This window comes from Passer montanus, unplaced genomic scaffold (genome assembly GCF_014805655.1).
Source record: "Passer montanus isolate IOZ18808 unplaced genomic scaffold, ASM1480565v1 scaffold60, whole genome shotgun sequence".
Taxonomy (NCBI): Eukaryota; Metazoa; Chordata; class Aves; order Passeriformes; family Passeridae; genus Passer; species Passer montanus.
Window position 1 is genome coordinate 1,522,032 of NW_024371038.1, and position 18,170 is coordinate 1,540,201.

At 37.9% G+C, this 18,170-nt stretch overlaps 1 protein-coding gene across 1 annotated transcript in view; it reads right to left on the reverse strand.

Moving 5' to 3' along the window:
- Positions 1–1,881: 1,881 nt before the first annotated feature.
- Positions 1,882–18,170, reverse strand: part of ZNHIT6 (zinc finger HIT-type containing 6) — a 33,091-nt gene continuing 16,802 nt past the window's right edge. Inside the window, exons 10-11 of the mRNA XM_039727108.1 lie at positions 6,944–7,068; positions 1,882–2,760 (exon numbers count right to left, since the gene is read on the reverse strand). Of these exons, the coding sequence (XP_039583042.1) occupies positions 2,675–2,760; positions 6,944–7,068 (211 nt within the window). The 3' untranslated portion in view covers positions 1,882–2,674. The remainder of the gene's footprint in view (positions 2,761–6,943; positions 7,069–18,170) is intronic.

Below are 18,170 nucleotides of genomic sequence, written 5' to 3' on the forward strand. Positions count from 1 at the left end.
AGCCTCAGCTCCGTCTTTTAAATTTCTAGTTCTTGACCAGAAATTTAAAAAATACAGAAGATGCTTCTTCTCTCTTCTGTTTATTAAAAGGTGCCTGTTCCAGGTTAAAAAAAAATAATTTAAGAACTTTCCTTAACTGCCTATGACAGTGTTCAAAAATATCTGCCTAGCACAACAGTGCATAAACTTTGATTAAATCAAGAACCTTATTATTATGAAGAATTATGACTAATATGAAGAATTTTGATTTCTTATTATAAAGAAAAATTGAAAACGCTTAGGAAAACTGAATAAAATATTTGAATTGCATTTTGGTTTGTATTTGATCAATCAGCTCTGTTCAAACTAGTGTAACTGTAAAAATAGTTAAGGAGTACCCTAGAAAAGAATGGCAAATGCTACCTTTTACTCTCAGTTTGACTGAACTTTGGGAGATTATTCCCTGTTTTGTCTGGGAAATTTCAGTTCTAGTAACCACCACAGGAATGCTCCTTAATAATGTTTTAAAACCTTCTTTAAGGTAAATCTGAAGGACAGATTTAAAAGCATCTTCATTTAAAAATGAATTATGTTCTGTTTGATTCACAAGGAAGCTTAAAGTAGATTTATATAAGGAAAAAAACCTCACAGGCAAACCCTTTGGTACAATTAATGAAAACCCCCAAGAGCACAGGAAAATAATGCAAATCACAAATCTGTACTACTCAGCCAAGGACTAATCACACACACATGCAGATCAACACTACTACTTGCAGCACTCTCATTTTCACTGTGCTCTGGATCCAACAGAAGTGCCATGCTTTTACTCCAGAAGAAGCATTTTCTGGCAAATAAACTGTGGCAGTTTTGCTATTTGGCTCTTTTATTGGTATTACTATGAATGAGTTCAAGACTGGTCTAAAGTAGTTTGTGGCTACCTAGTCAGTGTGCAGCAATCACTGACTAGGAAAAGCTTATTCACTTTCACTAAAGAAATATGAAAGCAGCACCTATAGCTAGGAATCCTGGTCCTTTAAAAAGGGTTAAAAAAACAAATGTTCAAACAAGAGATGGGCAGAGAACCAACAATGACTAAGAAAGAAAACAGAGCACAGGTGGCTTTTGCCAGGTGAGAAGAAAATCTTTCCTGTTTCACCACAAGTTGCAAAACACACGAGAAAGGACACATGATACCACTGGGAGAAAAAGTAGTATGTGACTACAAAGGTCTGACACTGGCCAAACTTCAGTGGAGAGCTGACATGGTAAAAATCTTATTAACTCAAATTTCTTTACAAGGGAAAAAAACCCCTTCTAAAACTTTGAACATCTCAAAAATCCTCTCCATGCAGCATGACTGGTGAGGAGCCAGCAGCCTGGTGCTCTGAATCCCAGACTGAGAGTCCAGAAGCCTAAGCCCTCTCCTGTACTGCTCCCCCAGCCTCCTGGTACCTCCAGAAGTCCCTTCACTGCTTTCTGTTGTGTTTCTGCCCCCAACATCAGCACTGGTAGAAGACTTATGACTGAAACACCACCTTCATGGCAATTTAGCACACACCCCAGGCTACCAAGACACAAAGGTGCTTGTCTGAAGCAGGAGACAGTCTGGGAACTAAAGCAGCAGCAACCTCAGAGAACTGTTTAGAGTGAACATGTCCTGAAGACAAATGCTGGCTTGGCCAGACCCTTGCAAAACTAAGGCAAAGGCTGGTGCTGATTCCTGAGAATGCCCTGGTGCAGTGGGGAGAGGGGCTCACCTGGCTTGCACCACCTGTGGCATTGCTGTCCTCATCCTCCAACAGACCCCACAGGCACAGAGGACTTGGATACAGGATAGGTGGTCTGTGATCTAACAACCTTTTCAAAAGGTAAAAACTGTCAGCCAACAATACAATACAGGAATTTCTTTTCCTTTACAATTTATTTGTTTTTAAGTAGGTAAATTTAGCTGATATGCCAGTAAATATTTAAAATAACTAAGTGCAGTAGGTACTAGGAATATGAGATGCATAACACAGGCACTCTTTAGAAGTCCAGTGTTATTTGCATTAGTGCCAGTCTATGCATCCATTTCTATGGATTTAAAAACTCATGCTAATTTAGAAGACCTGGAGGAAAGACTAAACACACTTGCAACATAAAAACACAGTCTGACCTCTCCATTAACACATGGAACAAGATGCAACCAAGTAAGGAATAACAACAAAAAAAACCCCAACAAAACTAGTATTGCATCAAGCACCCAAAATGTCACCAGAGAAGATCAAAAGTAGCTCAGTGTTACACAGAAATACTGTAAAAGGAAACTGATCTAATGAAATACCTGTACTTTTTTTTGTCCAGTAAATTTAAGCATTAAGACTCAAATCAACATATAAATACAAATATGTGATCAGATATTTAAACCCAAACATTTGGCACTGAGCTGGTTAGGGAAAAAGGAAAAACAATGGTGCAATTAAAGACTGCAATTAAATTAGAATAGTATTTTTTTTTCTGAAACCACAATCCCCCATCTTTTTATTTACATCTCTAAATATGCATTATTAAATCCAAAAATAGTCAAGCACTTTGAAAGTGCTACCTTTAGTAAAGGAAGTTAAGCCAAACCTCTAGGAACTTAGTTGTAAAAAAAAATTTAATTAAATAATTAAAAAAATAAAAGCTCATTCCATCCTGTTCTCTCAAAGAACTGTCATGAACTGTCCTGAATCTCCCCTTCCTCCGCAGATGAAAGGGATGAGCTTTCACTGTCCGAGTTCTCTGCAGGCTCACTGCCATCTGAGGATAAAGAACACAAAAAACAAACAAGCAATTAGTTTCAGCAATGTTGTTTGCTCATCAAACAGAAGCAGTTTCGTATCTTCTTTTCCTTTTAATCATTCTTTAGAACAGCTATTTCATAAGACATAACCACTTTCAGGACTTTATCATAGGATAAAGCCCTGGATAGGACCTCAATTGTTGAAGGAGAAAGCAAGACAATGTTGAGAATTCCTTTCACCTTTTAAATCTTCGTCTTTCAGTCAAGTAGGAAAGCAGACTATTCATCCCCCACAAAACTACAGATCTACTGAGAATTTAAAAGTATTCTTTTGGCTTGTTTTAAATGTTTTCTGGGATGTCACAGACATATATCACAACTGCAATGCATTATAAATAGTTCACACTTTTCTTAGCATTTCAGTTGAGGAACTACGGAGAAATTAGAAATGGAAAATTAAAATTCCACGTGTTCCAGCATCCCAAAGATAGTGATAAGCTATTTAAGTCCATAAGCTAAGGCTGGTGAAGTTCAAGGTACACAATAACTTGTGCTTTAGGGCACAGCTATTGTGCTCTGCTGAGATCATATAGTGAAATTCTCATCTCCAAAACTGGTCTTCAGCCTCACACCCCGTGGATCCTTCTTTAACAAGCCCTGACCCTGGTCACCTTGTGCTGATGTCATCAAATGCCACTTGGTTGGTGACACTCAAGCAGCACAAAAATAAACTACAGCAAAGGAGGCCCATGATTCACACTGCTCTCATTGTTATTTTCAGTATTTGATCTATGAATTTGAAATGGTTTTGAGCATTTAGTATCAGAGGTTTCATTAAGAGAATGTTACCAAAAGGGAGCTGATGAAGTATAGCTACTGTCTGGTCAAGATAAGTTCTACACCTGGCAAATATGGATAATACACAGGACACAGTGTGCACCTGTACAGTTTCCAAGGAATTTGTTCAAGAAAATAGAAGCATTTCACCCAGAAACATCAGAGGTCACATTTTGTCTATATTAAATCTAGTGTATAATCAATTAACATTTATATGTCAGATATGTACTGAGTAATGCACAAAGTAAGGCCTGTGAAAGCTTCCATAATCCCCTGCTATCTTCAGCCATGACTGACCTTGTATGCTGAAATCAGAGCACCTGTAGTTTTTGCTGTTACACAAGTCAAGCAGCAAAACATCACATAAAAGAATGTGGCAATCTTCTGACTCACAGCAATACTCAACAGATAGATTTTACTTCTGTTACAGTAATATTTAACAGGAATTATAGATTGACATCACTAAAAAAGAGCATACTTGTATGGTGCTGATAGCATTGCCTACAAATTAAGACTGCCCAGTCCATGTCACCATAAAACTGTCTGCATTTTAGTTATAATGTAAAATTGAAACTCTGAGTTTAAGTTTTTCAGTGGCAGTTTCCTTCCTCAATCTTTATTTTCCTTATGTAGTTGAAAGTTTCAGCCAAAATACGTCGGCCATTTCTGCCAAGAAGAATAGAAGAAACGGGCTTTATACTCATTAAGTCCTAGCAGCTTCTCTTTGAAGGTGTCCAGCTCTAGCTATCCTCCAGTCCTTGGGGGTTACTACTTGAATCTCAGGGAGAATGCTGATGTTTCCCCAGCATGTGCCTGTTGCTGTGGCCATGAAAACTTGATTCTGTTGTTCCTGGGGAAGGGGGCAGATCTGAGATTGCTCAGGAAGGAAGCAGTATTTTAGCAATTAAATTCCCACAAGACTTCACTGCTTGTTCTAGCCTGGGTCTCCTGCAAACAGGGTCAGCAGGGTTATGGCTGCCTGAGCCCATGCTCAGCAGACACCCTGCCACATGTCCACTCAGCAGTGTGGCAGCTGTTTGCCTGGAATGCAAAGGGAGGTCAGTGCCAGGCTCCCAAGTGTCCCTCGGGGCATGCCAGCAGGCAGAGAGGAAAGACAGCACTGGGGGCAGTAGGATCAGCAGGATGGATGGCTTGGGAGGAGAGGGCCACTGATACAGAAAGCCATACATGGCAAAGAAACTGGACTGCAACGAACACAGAAGATGCTGTAGCAGAAAGGTCACTTCTTGGGAGATGGGAAGGGGCTAAAATACTTCTCTGATTACAATAGACTTCTCCCTGGACAGGAGGTTAACGTAACATTTGCACTCTTAGCAATTATCTGTGAATACAGCTGCAAACTGAAAACTGCTTTTTTCCTCCTATATTCTGTAAAGATGACACACAAAAGAAAAGCACAATGATTGTGACACACTAGCTAAAATGGTACTTTGTCTTCAGGCAGAGTAACAGCAACAGAAAAGTCCTCCAACTTTTATATTCATGTTGTGAACATGCTTTTCCTCAGAGAACCTGAAATTACTGTCACATACTTCTACTCTGAACAGAAAAAATACCAAGAACACAGGTTCCCAACCTAACTCAAGGCCAAAGTTGATTATTAACATCTTAACCAAGAAGATGACAATAAGTTATGATAAAAGTTGTGGAAATCATGGTATTTTTGCCATTAGCTGTAACCTTTGCTATGTCATACCCAAGACACCTTAACAGGGAGCTATTCATTTTTATGGAATTTATAGAAACAGTTAAAACAACAACAATCAATGGTTTTCAAAACCTGAAATGGCTGTTAGTGTTCTCAGAACCCCTGCAGGGATGACTACTCATCAAACGATTCCTGCAGCAGAGGAAGGAATGATTCCTGTGGCAGAGCTGTTGGCACTTCCCAGCTATTACTGGCTCTCTCTCTCTCTTCCCCTGCTCTTCTGCCTTTTACAGAGTCAGGTAGGTGCTGCAGCAGCATGACCTCAAAATACCATTGTTTCAATCAACACTCCTTGAATCTATACCCTTAAAAGGACAACCACCCTATTAGCTCAGGAGACAATGACAACCCTATACAGATTATCAACTTAAGTCAATCAACTGTAATTCCCTCCTGACCTCTAAATCATAGGAGTACATCTGAGTACTGAAAAGCAAGACTCCTAGACAAAGAAATAATGGATGAACTCAAAAGCAGCCAGCTTCATGCACTGCAGTGTCTGTATGGGATCCCAGGGTGTGTATCACAGTTACCCAGACCCGACCCTGCCTTATCCCCTGGTGTGCTCTCTTACTCTCAGAAGCCCCTGCAGTGCACAGCACAAGGAATGCTTGCATGCCAGATCTTTGGGTGCAGATTGCTCTCACCTAGGGGATCACTCAGTGTAATCCAGCCAGAACAGCCAAGCTCCATGGAGGTCCAGTATCACTGGTACAATATTCTCAGCCCTGTATTTCATCAGTCAAATTATATACATGTAGAGCCATGGCTGAGCTGCTGCAGGGAAACAGTAACTGCAAATATAGATCAAAGCTTTTCTGCAAAAATCTGTAAGAATTAAAGACTGGCCCATCACTGAACATCACAGGATATGATAACTAAGGTGACTAGGTGGGTGACTAGGAGATGAGAACTGATTCCCTATTTCAACAGCTGAAATACCCTTTAGCAATCTTTTAGCTTTAGAAACAGATGCTAGGACATGAAACCTTCATACTGGGGAGAAAAATGGAAATCAACTTAAAAACTAAAAGCAAATTCCTGCCAGATGTGGATTCTCTTCCAAATTAACTCAAAGTTAAGTAAGTAAGTACTCAAGAAAGTAATTTTTAAAACATAATACTGTGCTTTTAACCCACCCTAAAAGAGACTTTGCCATTATGATTTCTAATAATTATCATCTCACAACTCAGAATTATTTGTCCAATGTTAGAAGCTATGCTAGAAAATAATGAAGAATGATTCCTTTGCATGATTACCAGATTTATTTAAAATTAATCTTCCCCAGGCAGCCTGACTCTTCAGAAATAATCAACTCTGTCAAACTTTGCTACATAAAAAAAGTTAGCACAAGTCTGAATAGCTGTTTCACCTTAGTGCTAAAAATATATAAAAGCCTCAGTAAAGCACCAGTAAACAAATTTAGAAAAACCACATCCAATACAGCTCATGGATGGATGCCATCAGCCAGCAATTTTAAGACAAGAGCATTTGTAACAGCTTTTTCTATAGCAATCTTTAAGCTTCAGAAGGAAATATAAGACATATTGCTCATTCCTGGCAATATCCTTAACTACTGTATATATAACTAAAATATCCAAGTATAACATAACAGGAAATAAATACATGCTCACCTTGGCCAAGGACCACCATGTCATTCTTCATTGTTTTCAAGACCACAAATAATGTTGGATACTCAATTATTACTTTGCCTTTCAGATTATCTAGAAGGCTTCTGTTGGCATCCAGTTCATTGTACCTTAAAAATAAAAATTAAAACAAGAAGTTTATTTTGGGTTTTAATACTTGCAAGGACATCATGTACATTTGCTGGGGGGGGGGGAAGTAAAAGGCTTTCTGGCATTTCACATGATTTTCAGGTGATACCATGTCCAGAAGAAATACCTTATAATTCAAATTGCATATCCAGTCTTATTCTCTGACTATATAATTTTTTTAAACATTTCTAATATCTAAGCACAAAGAACAAAAGGAGAATGAAAGCCAAATTTCCCTAAGGATTGAAATGTTTTATTATGTCTTAATGTATATGTTTAGCAAATCAGATAAGGACATAAAGGTTATCAAAATTGATACAGTTATCAAAATCTGATTCTAAATTAAAAATAACACTTAATATTTTACTCATGGGCTTTACCACTACAGGTTTAACTTACTCAATGAGTAGTGTACCTAATCTATCACGTTTTGCTTATGAATTACCAGTGAAGGCCTAGGAAGATGAAATAAAACTACAAAAGCACAGGTATACTGGAGCTCTTAGAGCTCTGTTTTTGTAGGAGAGGTATCCTTGTTCTGCTAGAGGAGCATTACAGCAATCATTTCTAGAAGATGATACAACAGCTGCTGTGCCAGAGCAAAGCTCTGCTCACAGCACCATCAGCGAGCAGCTCCCTGCAGAAATCCCCACGGGTGTGTGCTGCAGAGGCACAGCACTGATGTGCAGCCCCTTCCCAGGAAGGGCTCCTCTTCAGCCCAGACAGTGAAACCAGGTGCATAACAAATGATACCACAGTAAGGAAAAGCAAACTGAGCATCCTCTCCACAATTACTCTCTCAAACTGTAATGCTCTCTCCCAGCTCTTGAACTAGAAACCTGGAGATGGAATTTTGTGGAAAGGAAGGGAAGTATTTCAAAGGCTTCTGAAAGAGGGACCTTGTTGCCTTCATTTAGCAAAACTGAGGCATCCAAAGGATGCTCTGATATTATTATACTGCAATCTGAGTTATGCAACTTTCTGTATGCAGCATTATTAAATTATCAGTAAGCTAATGTATTGGCTAAGGGCAAATGAAGTTCAAAACCAAAATACACTGTAGGCAATTCATGGGGTATTTCCCATAGCTGCTCTACCTCCTCTGATCATTAACATATTATACAGTTGTGTTTTCTTTTGCCAAAACCAAAGGGATAGGTGAAGGAAATTATATACTTTATGATTTACAATAATGTGTGATTAAAATCGGTACACTACGAGTCAGCACACAAGAAAAATATTGGAGGTAAACCAGGAATTGAGTTCCTGGGATTTAAGGGAAACTTAGTTTGAGCAAAAATTCTCTCAATATTCAACTTCAAATCATCACGAAAATATTTGGTTTCATGTTTCTCTCAAGCCAAAGTAATTACGACCTCTTCTTACTGAAACCCTTGAAAAGGGATAACAGTACATTACATGTCTTATTGCATGAATGTATTCATAAGCTGTGGATTAACACACATGAACAGAAACATATTTACTGCTTTATTTACAGTACTCTAAATGCAAAGTATGGCAATACCTTTCTATTGGCAAGGCCCTCAACACATTCCTTTCTGGTTAAGCAAACATTTACCACCAAGAGGCTAAAGTAATTCACATGCCACAATACACTTTCCATTATCTCATATTTTAGACAAAACATCTTTAGCGTCCAGCTTGGCATAAGATAAAACATTCGTACTTAAAATTATTTTATGATAGTAAATTACTGAAGTGTTAGGTCACTGAGTCAGAGCTTTATCTTTTTTTGTTAAAGTAAATTTTATTGGTTGACAGTGACAGGAAAAACATCTAAATTTTTAGCCCATAATGTGGGCCATAAACTTCAGGAAGAATGCAACAAAGGAGCTTAATGCTTCTCTTATTTAAACTTGTCTGTTACTGTATATATTATCCAAAAGACCTAAGTCTACCACACTTTCTACTTCATACACAAATGCAAGTTGAGGTTTTCTGCTAATCCACCTGTCAGGCTCTTCTTTGACTGTGCATGCTTAAAAGATCTCAAAATAAAACTACTATTCGTCACACCAATTCCGAAGTCTACTAAAAAACAGCTCTTAAGTAAGACTGATTTTTCAGGCTATCTCAGAAAGACCAGGTCATGATAAAAACCTTCCCAATTTCATCCCAGAGCTAGAACAAAGTCATACATAGAGGGTCAGAGGGTGAGCAATAGAAATTTTGCCCCTTCTATGGGCAAAAGAAGACTGTCCTGTAGGATTTAACCAGAAGTGAGGATGTAGAGCGACACTTGCATAGTAGGCCCTTCCAAGTACGCGCAGCAAATTGGACTCACCACAAGCAGGAGATAGAAGAAGAAGAACACCACAATCAGATATTACCAGATATCCTTTTATCACCACTTTTACCCACTAGTTTTGTTTCACTGCATAGCTTGTGTGAGAAGAACCCATAAGGAGCTGTAACCATCTTCAAACCCATCCTTCACTGTGCACTTCAACTGACAAGCCAGTGAAATGAAGAACAACCAGCGTAAATCCATCCTTTCACCTGGACTCCTCCATGCTCCAGGACCACCTGCAGGAACCAACTTAACTGAGGCTGTCATCCTAAATAAGGTCCTTCAGCCCTTCATGCCAGGATGGATTTGAGATAAGCCTGGCTCCAAACTGACCATGCCAACAAAACCATTGCCTTAACCCATCTTCACATCTTTCTTTTAAAGCCTCCCTCTGCTTTCTCTTTTCTCCCACTGTCCCATTCATGCAAATTGTCTGCACTATGGCTTCCTAATCCCTGTATTCAGCAAGACTTCTCTTTGCATGCTCCCCCTCCATTGTCTTTCCTTCCTGGTATTTACTTTCCACATATTTTCTCTTTCCCTTCCTTATGTTCCCTCAGCCTCTCTGAACAACACTCACTATCTAATAATACACTTTGCTGATTATTTTCTTGCCCCAAGCAAAGCTTTATGCCCATGTTGCAAAGCAATAAATAGGCCTGGATTTTTTCTTAATATGAAATGACTCCATTTATAAGGACCACAAAGAGATGATCTTAGACAACCGCTTTTGATTTTAGCTGGAATGAAATAACAATAACTGCTTTTTGAAGAACCAAAATTAAGTAGAATTTGCCTGCTAGCAGGCAGTTTAAAAGCCTACAAAAATTGTGACAATTGAGAAAATTTAGCAAGATTCAGCAATCCCACATCAGTTCCCACACAAACTGTTATATCTGCTCTATGAAGAGTTGTTACCTTCCACAAAATACTGAAATTAATGTGTCTCTGCACTTCTGATAGCATCTGTGAGTTTCTGCAAAGACTAGTTTCACTATCTATAGTTATTCCACCACCTTCCAGGAATTCAACAATTCAGTCTCCTAATCTGTCTCTCACAGGCAGGAATGCCACATTAGGTCACTGCATCACAAGCTCCCCTCAAATGGAGCCTGTGGCTATAATCTCAGTGGCGTAACTTGTCTCCATGAATTCAGACAGCAGGAAATTCCCTGCTGATCAGGTTTTCCTGAATGTCATCTACAGGAATTTTTTATTATTTTATAACAATAAAAAAAAATCTGTAACCTGGAATTAAAGATAAATTGTAGCCATATTATTTCTTAGTTTGGCCTTCTATACACTGAAAAGAGAACAAACAAGTTTTAGCTATCTAAATAATTGTAAATATTACCAAAATGTGGACGTGTGTAATGACATTCATGATTTCCCTGTGAGAGTGATCAACTAAACTGCTTGCTTGCACATATTTTACACAAAGATGACTTTTCTTCCTAGAACTGAGTGGAAACATCGAGGTATTTACTTGGCATAACTCAGATACAATAAATCATGCTATCTATTTTGGGCCTAGTCCTAAAAATCCACAACCAAGCTTACACTAATGTATGGGAAGAAAAAAGGATTTTTTTTCACCAGACCAAAGAGGGTAGCATTTCCTAGGTATCTGCATATGCCTAGAAGGGGGCAAAGACTGGGTACAGCATTTAAAGTCTCTCCCAAGCACTCATTCTGAAGTGCTGCAGTACTGCAAAGATAATAACTAACAGATGGACTTTCATTCCTAAGTGGTGAATAACCTCTTCGTGTGGTTATGATTTGGTGAACATCGAAGTAGGAAAATGCTCTCTTGAATTAGGTATGAAAGAAAATTGTATGGCAGAAAGCAAATACAATGTATTGAAATAATGCACGGTATTTATATTTAACTTTGTCACTAGAGTTCTGACATTCTAAAAAACCTAATCCAGTGAATTTGATTAGTCCAGACACATGACAAAATTAGAAAACTCAATGCTCAAAACAGCAGAGATCTTAGAAAACAAACTAAAAAACCCCTCAAGACTTGCCATAATATTTCCTTTATAACTAACTCTTACCAACAGCAAAACAATATGAAGGAATACTCTCCCTGAACACTTTTAAGGAAAGAGACCTGCTAGCTTCTCCTTTCACTCTTGGTTACATTTCTTTTCCTGGTCTAGGACCTCCATAATTTGCATCAACAGATGTTCATTAACCTCTCCTCCATACTACTGATATCTGCATAACTTAATCAATACCAGTACAGACCAGATGCCTGAAAAAATTATGACAAGAAACATTCTCTTATCAACCACGTGGACTACAAGTCCTGCTAGGAACCAACTAAAAAAGTATAAGAAGAAAAGTTGCCAGCATAGCAGGAAAGCCTCTTGGACATCATCACCATCTCCTAACTATGCCTACATTCACAGAGCACATAAAGGCACAGCCAATTAATGAGACAACTATGGAGCTGTTCCTTTTCCTTGTTATATTTCAGGCATAGTTCATCCTTACAAGCTGTAACAATCCAAGGTCTCCTCTATTTCATGGGCTAAGAAATCCAAGAACTGTTAAAAAGTCAAGTGTAAAATGGGGAAAAGAAAAACTGAACTCACAATCCCCCTCTTACGACAAATGCATTTCAGGCAGTTTAAACATCCTGCAAGAAAAAAAAAGTAATACCCAGGTGAAGATAGCAGGAACAACAATTGTCACCTAAATTATTTGACACAATAGTAGATGTCTAGAAAAACTCATTGGTGTGTTCACTTCTACCCTAGAAAATATACAAAACAGTTAATGGAGAGAGAAGCAAAGTAAGAGTACAAGTATGTCACCATAGATGCACAAAGGCTGTCCTTGTTTAAGCTTCTTGAGAATGGGGCAATTGCATAAAGGAAAAAAAAAACATTAAAAGTTGTTTAATGGCAGTAATGGAAAAATATATCAATTGAAGGCAAAACCCATTAAGCAGATAAGGCAACTGCTTCAACAATTTAGTGGACTGAGCTTTAAGAGTGATGTGGTAAAAGGATTCAGGATCACAATAATGATCTAAAGATTAACTGAAGTACAGAACATTCTGCATCTTTTAGTTATAAAACAAAGTACAATAAAACAAAAGGAAAATGTGAAACTAGCAAATGTCAGTATCTTGCATTTGGCAGAATTTGGTGCGAAGAATACAGAAATAAAGTGATTCTGAATTTCAAGAATGCAAATACTTTCCCCATCTCATAAGACATAATAAAAAAAGAAGAAAAATCCAGCAGCAAGTAAAGATGTTATAACTCAAGTGCATCACAGCAATAGCTCTTTACACACATGGGAATTTACTTACTTTGTGAAGCCAGGCAGCTTCACAAACTGCTCAAAAGCTCAAGGTTCACAACTCTTTAAATACTATAGAGCTGACATATGAAAAAAATGTAAACCACAATCATGTAAGGCCATTATATGACTTAGATAAAGAAACAAAACAGCCTGAGTTAACACTAGCCAGAAGACTTCTTGTGAATATGAAATTTCACAAGAAAATAGTTCTGATTAGTGAGAGAGTGAGTTGGCTACTGCAGAAGAATGCTTTAAGTTTCAAACACTGAAAAGGTATCAGTGGCATATTTAGCATGAGTAAAAGCTATGCATGGCCCCCCAAAAATGCAGAGAAGTCAAAACATGAATCTTGTATCACTAATACAATACTGGCATGGTCACACGGAAAAAGCAATGTCATAAATCTACTTTAGTGACAGCATACTGATACACAGCCCCATGAAACCTAACTGTAAATAATTTCAGAGGTACAAGGTGTACCAAGCAGTATTAAGAGATGAAATGAAAAACACTTAATACATCAAGTTCAGAAAACTAATACATCAAATCTCATTTGACAAATTAATGCAAGCAAACAGTACACTGCTAAAATAAACAAATATAAAACTGATAAGAAATCAGTCACTGTAAATTTGAAATACTTTTGTTATTATGCTTGGGTTAATCTCATGAACCTCCACTTCAGGAAGAATTGATCCTTCTCTAATTTTGAATCCCTAAACAGCAAGTATTAACTTCTGAATTTAGCTCATATGTAGAGAGCCTAAATACCTTCCACACTCTGTATTGAATGGTGGAAACATATTCACCAATGTTATACTTGTTTTCATGGGAATCATAGTATCACAAACATTCCATTAAGGTAAGAGGTTACCAATGCTTTACAATGAAAAGGAAAAGCTATGAAGTAAAGAAAACAAATTATGCTCTTGGGAAACAAGCAGGAAGGTCAACTCCCTACTTGGCAATGTTAAAACAATCAGCCCTTGCTCACTTCCGTCAAAAGAGAGGAAAAAAAAAAAGAGGGATTCCCTTTTGGCAGGATCAGGAGGAAATAACAGGTTTTCTCCTTCCTGACAAGAACAGGGAGAAGTTGCCCTCTCCTCTGCCTCTTTAAAAACACTGATGGCTATGCTGCCATGCTTTTACTGTGTTGCAGATTTCAAATTCAGCTTATCACTTAAACTGTCCAGAGCAGAGCTTGTATCTTTGCTTCTAGAAGTCTTTTCAGCCTTTTCATACTCCTGGTTCCTGAAATTTAGGAACTATGCTAACTTTAAGTCAGCATCTCATTTTATTTTTCTTCCAAGAAACCAGCAGCAAATCCTCTTGTTCCTTCAAAAGAATATTTTTAACAGCAAGCCACAGAGTTGAATTAAGCCCCTCAACAGATCTCACAACTCTTATTCTATACTGGAATAGGACAGAGTTTGAACATCACTTTGGCTCTACAGCTCATTTTCACTGGCTCCTTCCCTCATCCAAGGGGCTACCAATTATTCAACAGGGTTTTCTTGAATTTCATAGCCTGTTTTCCTGCCTTCTGTCTGCCTTATGTGTGCATGCTACACAGCAGATAAACTTGCATGAGGACTTTTTCCATACTACATGTTACATAGGTACATACATATAGGGCAGTTCCCCTCTGTTCTCCAGTAGAAATGGCAGGCTGGAGCAAACTGCAAGATTTGTCCTTGAAACAGTCTTTTCTAGCGGCACATTCTGAGAGAGGAGGGAAAATTTGCCTGTGCATGTGCTGGGTAGGCTGCTCCTATACTTTAAACCCAGACACAGTGAGAAAAAGAGGGTACTGTGTACAGTTTTTCTGGTTTAGAATTTGGAGTCTGACTACCTGCTTTGCAAGCATGAAACGTCTGGGGTCTTCAGACCTGCCTGTGGTGCTTACAGAACATCACTACATGGCTGGACAGGCCAAACTACAGCTGAAGCCAAACAAAAGTAACACTTTTACTGTTCTCTCACCCTCCATCTCTTTGCTTACATATTCCTCCTCTGTGAGTTGTCTGGATTTAACTTGCTGTACTATAGACAGCAGAATTTTGGAGTGGAGGCTGTGATTTCAAATAAATCTTTGTGCAATAAATGTCTCAGTCAGCAACTCTCTAGCTGGGACACTCTAGAAACCCTAATGCAATACCATTAATTATAAAACAGTTCATCCAAAAGAATGCAGCATGGATTACAAAACACTGGATTGTTACTTTAAAAAAAACCAGGCGTCTACTGGTTCATAAAGGAATCCCTTTCAAGAAAAAATGATTGCACAAGATAGTAAGATGGACAAACTCTGGGTGTTTTTGAAATCATCCCAAAAATCTTTTGAAAGGTCAAGTAATTGTAGTCAGACATCACAAACATTTAACTATGCATGCTACGGATTCTGACCATACACACTTACTATACTCAGCAATGAGTAGTTTCTTGCTTTCCATCTCTGTTGTGTAACAGGATTTCACTGAAAAATGCAAGTAGCTAGGAAGGAAAGTGACTGTTTTTTACAGTAAAAGCTGTGTAACCTGGCATCTGCTGCTCTGCATTGCTTTTGTCAACAGAGAGAATGATGCTCAGATAAAGAAGGAGCATGTGAAAAATGACACTCAAAAGGCTGCAGTAACAAACTAGGAAGTCTGAAATGACCTGCAGGAAAACATAAAGAAGCATTCAGTAAGAAAAGCAAGTTTTAATTTAAAGAACTTCACAAACCAAAATGCAACACTCTGGGGGAAAAACAGCAGCAAATTTAAATACACAGGAGTGCTGTGTTTAAGAAACAGACTACAGACCAAATTCTATTTCCCCCTGAACAGCACGAAGTCACCGGTGCCTGACTACAGTCATGCAGAATGTGAAGAATGACTATTGTAAGCTGGCTCCCTGCTTTTGTAAAGCTGGCAGAGCTGCTTTTGTGCCAGCTGCTGCAAGCTACAGAGAAGTAATGAATTCTACTGTCAATCTTCTGGCACAGGTTAAAGCCAGCTTGGGGTCTGTTCCAACTCATGCCAAGGCCAGCAGTTCAGCCAAGGATTTGTATCCTTAATTCCTGTCTCACGTATATTGTCTACTACACAAACGTGAAAAGAAATTGCTTCCTAAGTAAGACTAGAGAATCCTAAATAAAGCACACCACTTTTCCACATTTGCAGAAAATGCAAAGAAGAAATAATGCCTGAAATGTGCTAATATATGCTTGTTCTGAAAGATGAAGTTTCTTTTTAAAAGAAATTGAGTTGTGTATGAAAAGCAGAAAGCAAAGACTGTAAGTTCTCTTGGTTTTACATGAAATTATTCACAAATAATGCAGAAGGAAGTGCCTAAGGAAGAGAGCATGAAAAACTAATGAAAACATAAATAGCTCAATACTTGAGGCTACTGTCAATGTATTTCAATAACAGGGTTCTAAAAATAATCTTAAAGTAACTGACAAAACAAGTATCTAATAGACATTTTTAAAGATAAGGAAATAAATTCATCTAAATGCTACATTAAAAAATGTGGTTCCATTTTATTTCTACTACTTTTTGAATTCCAGGATAATTTTCCAAAAGTATGTTGGCTTATCTGCCCATACTAAGACAAAAAGCTTCACCTTCCTAAATCTATTACTGCGACTACTGCAACCTACTGATGCGATCTAACCCATAGTTATTTAAAAACAATAGACTACAAAAGAAAATTCTCTTTGAGCACAGAGCTAACTCATCCAAGGAAATAACTTTCATTTCTGCCAGCTGATCTTGAGACAGGGAAGTGATCCAAAATTACTAACATCATCCAGCCTTCTGGAAAGCAACTGAATTAAATCAGTTAAAGCAAAAGAAGTTCACCACCATAAAACAATGGCATTTAGTAGAGGAGAACCTCTGATGGTTGTTTAGCAGATTTTCTTCCCTGTGGTCCACAAGAATTAAGTGCCAAACATGCCATTATTCTCATGTGCCCCAGCCACTGCCACCACAGACAGTTAAGAAGCCCCTTGATGTTGGAACAGGCACAAAAATCCTTTTGGTATTTTTTGCTTTCTGAGTAATTGAAGCATAAGCTACACCAGTACTACTGATACAAAAACCAATTCCACAACTGATTCTGTATCCATCCCTGTATGAAGTGGCAGTTTCACAACAGGAAAGTGACAGGATAAAGTCTGGTACAGTTCTGTACTACAGCTCCTTCATGGTTTTGCTCTACTGAAAGCAGTGGCCTTTGCAAAGCTCTTAAAGCCAACCAGACTGTATTTTCCAGGCTCCTAAATATTCTGCCAGTGCATACTCTGACCATCAAATCCCCAAAAAAGTCTTCTGCAACAACTTATTCTGAAACAATGCTCACATGCTACTCTGAATAGGCCAAAAAAGAACATTACCATATAAAAGACCTAACATTGATGTTTAAGAAAGCATTATTTTTCAATTCTGTTAAATCCTATCTATGTGATTAAAGTGTCAACTATCTAAATAAGATTCATGCAAGATGTCACTGAACCCACTAAAACAGATATTCAATTTTTGTGGCTTAACCTCATTTAGATTTATTTAATTGTCTCTGAAAGTATCTACTGCAAATAAAGTTTAAGTTGCAGTTATTTATCTTATAGAAATAGGATCATCTTATATGATAAGGCTGAGTAAATTAATTTCTCATTAAGTATCTACAGTTACAAAACAACCTAACTCTGACTACTAACTTACTGATGAAAAAGACCAAGGATCTTATTGATTTTGGAAGGCTGGTTGCTGTTTTGGTTGAGTTTTTTGTTACACAAAGCCTGATAAGGCTATTCTCAGGAAAACAAGAAGGTGTATTTCCCAAACCACACTGTGTCATTTGGCTGTTGCACCTTTCCTTTCCTTACTGGAAAAAGCAATACTCTTACCATATGAAGTCACTTTGAAGGCATCCCAAATAAAGGTCTGAAGACAGTCAGGACACTAATTTATTCTGAAGAAAGAAAATACTACTTTATGAAAGAATGTAGACTATAAAAATCATCCAAGAGGCAGAAGTTAAACCTTCCTTGGAATAGTTACAGGCAAGGAGAGAATGGACACCAACACTAACTAAATATTGCATAACAGGTGATCAAAGCAAGCAGTACCAAATGGAAAACTATTCTGACCCATTCAAAGGTAGATTTTTTCCAAACTTCATTTAAAACCAAAAGGTTTTAAACGAAGAAGAGAGTTATGTAATGCTTGTTTTTTGAAACCCTAAGTTGCAAGACTCCTCATGAAGTAAGTGTAGCAAATGAGAAGATAAACAAAGTGTAACTAAGAGTTACAGAGCATGAAATGACAGGTAAAGCTGAGAAGACATAAAGAGAAATTATGCTTCAGGTTACCCCAATTAACTGTGGAGTGCTACCAATTCATACTGAATGCAATCCTTACAAGCTGGTTTTAGAAAAGACAGAAATAAGAACTTATTATAAATTTC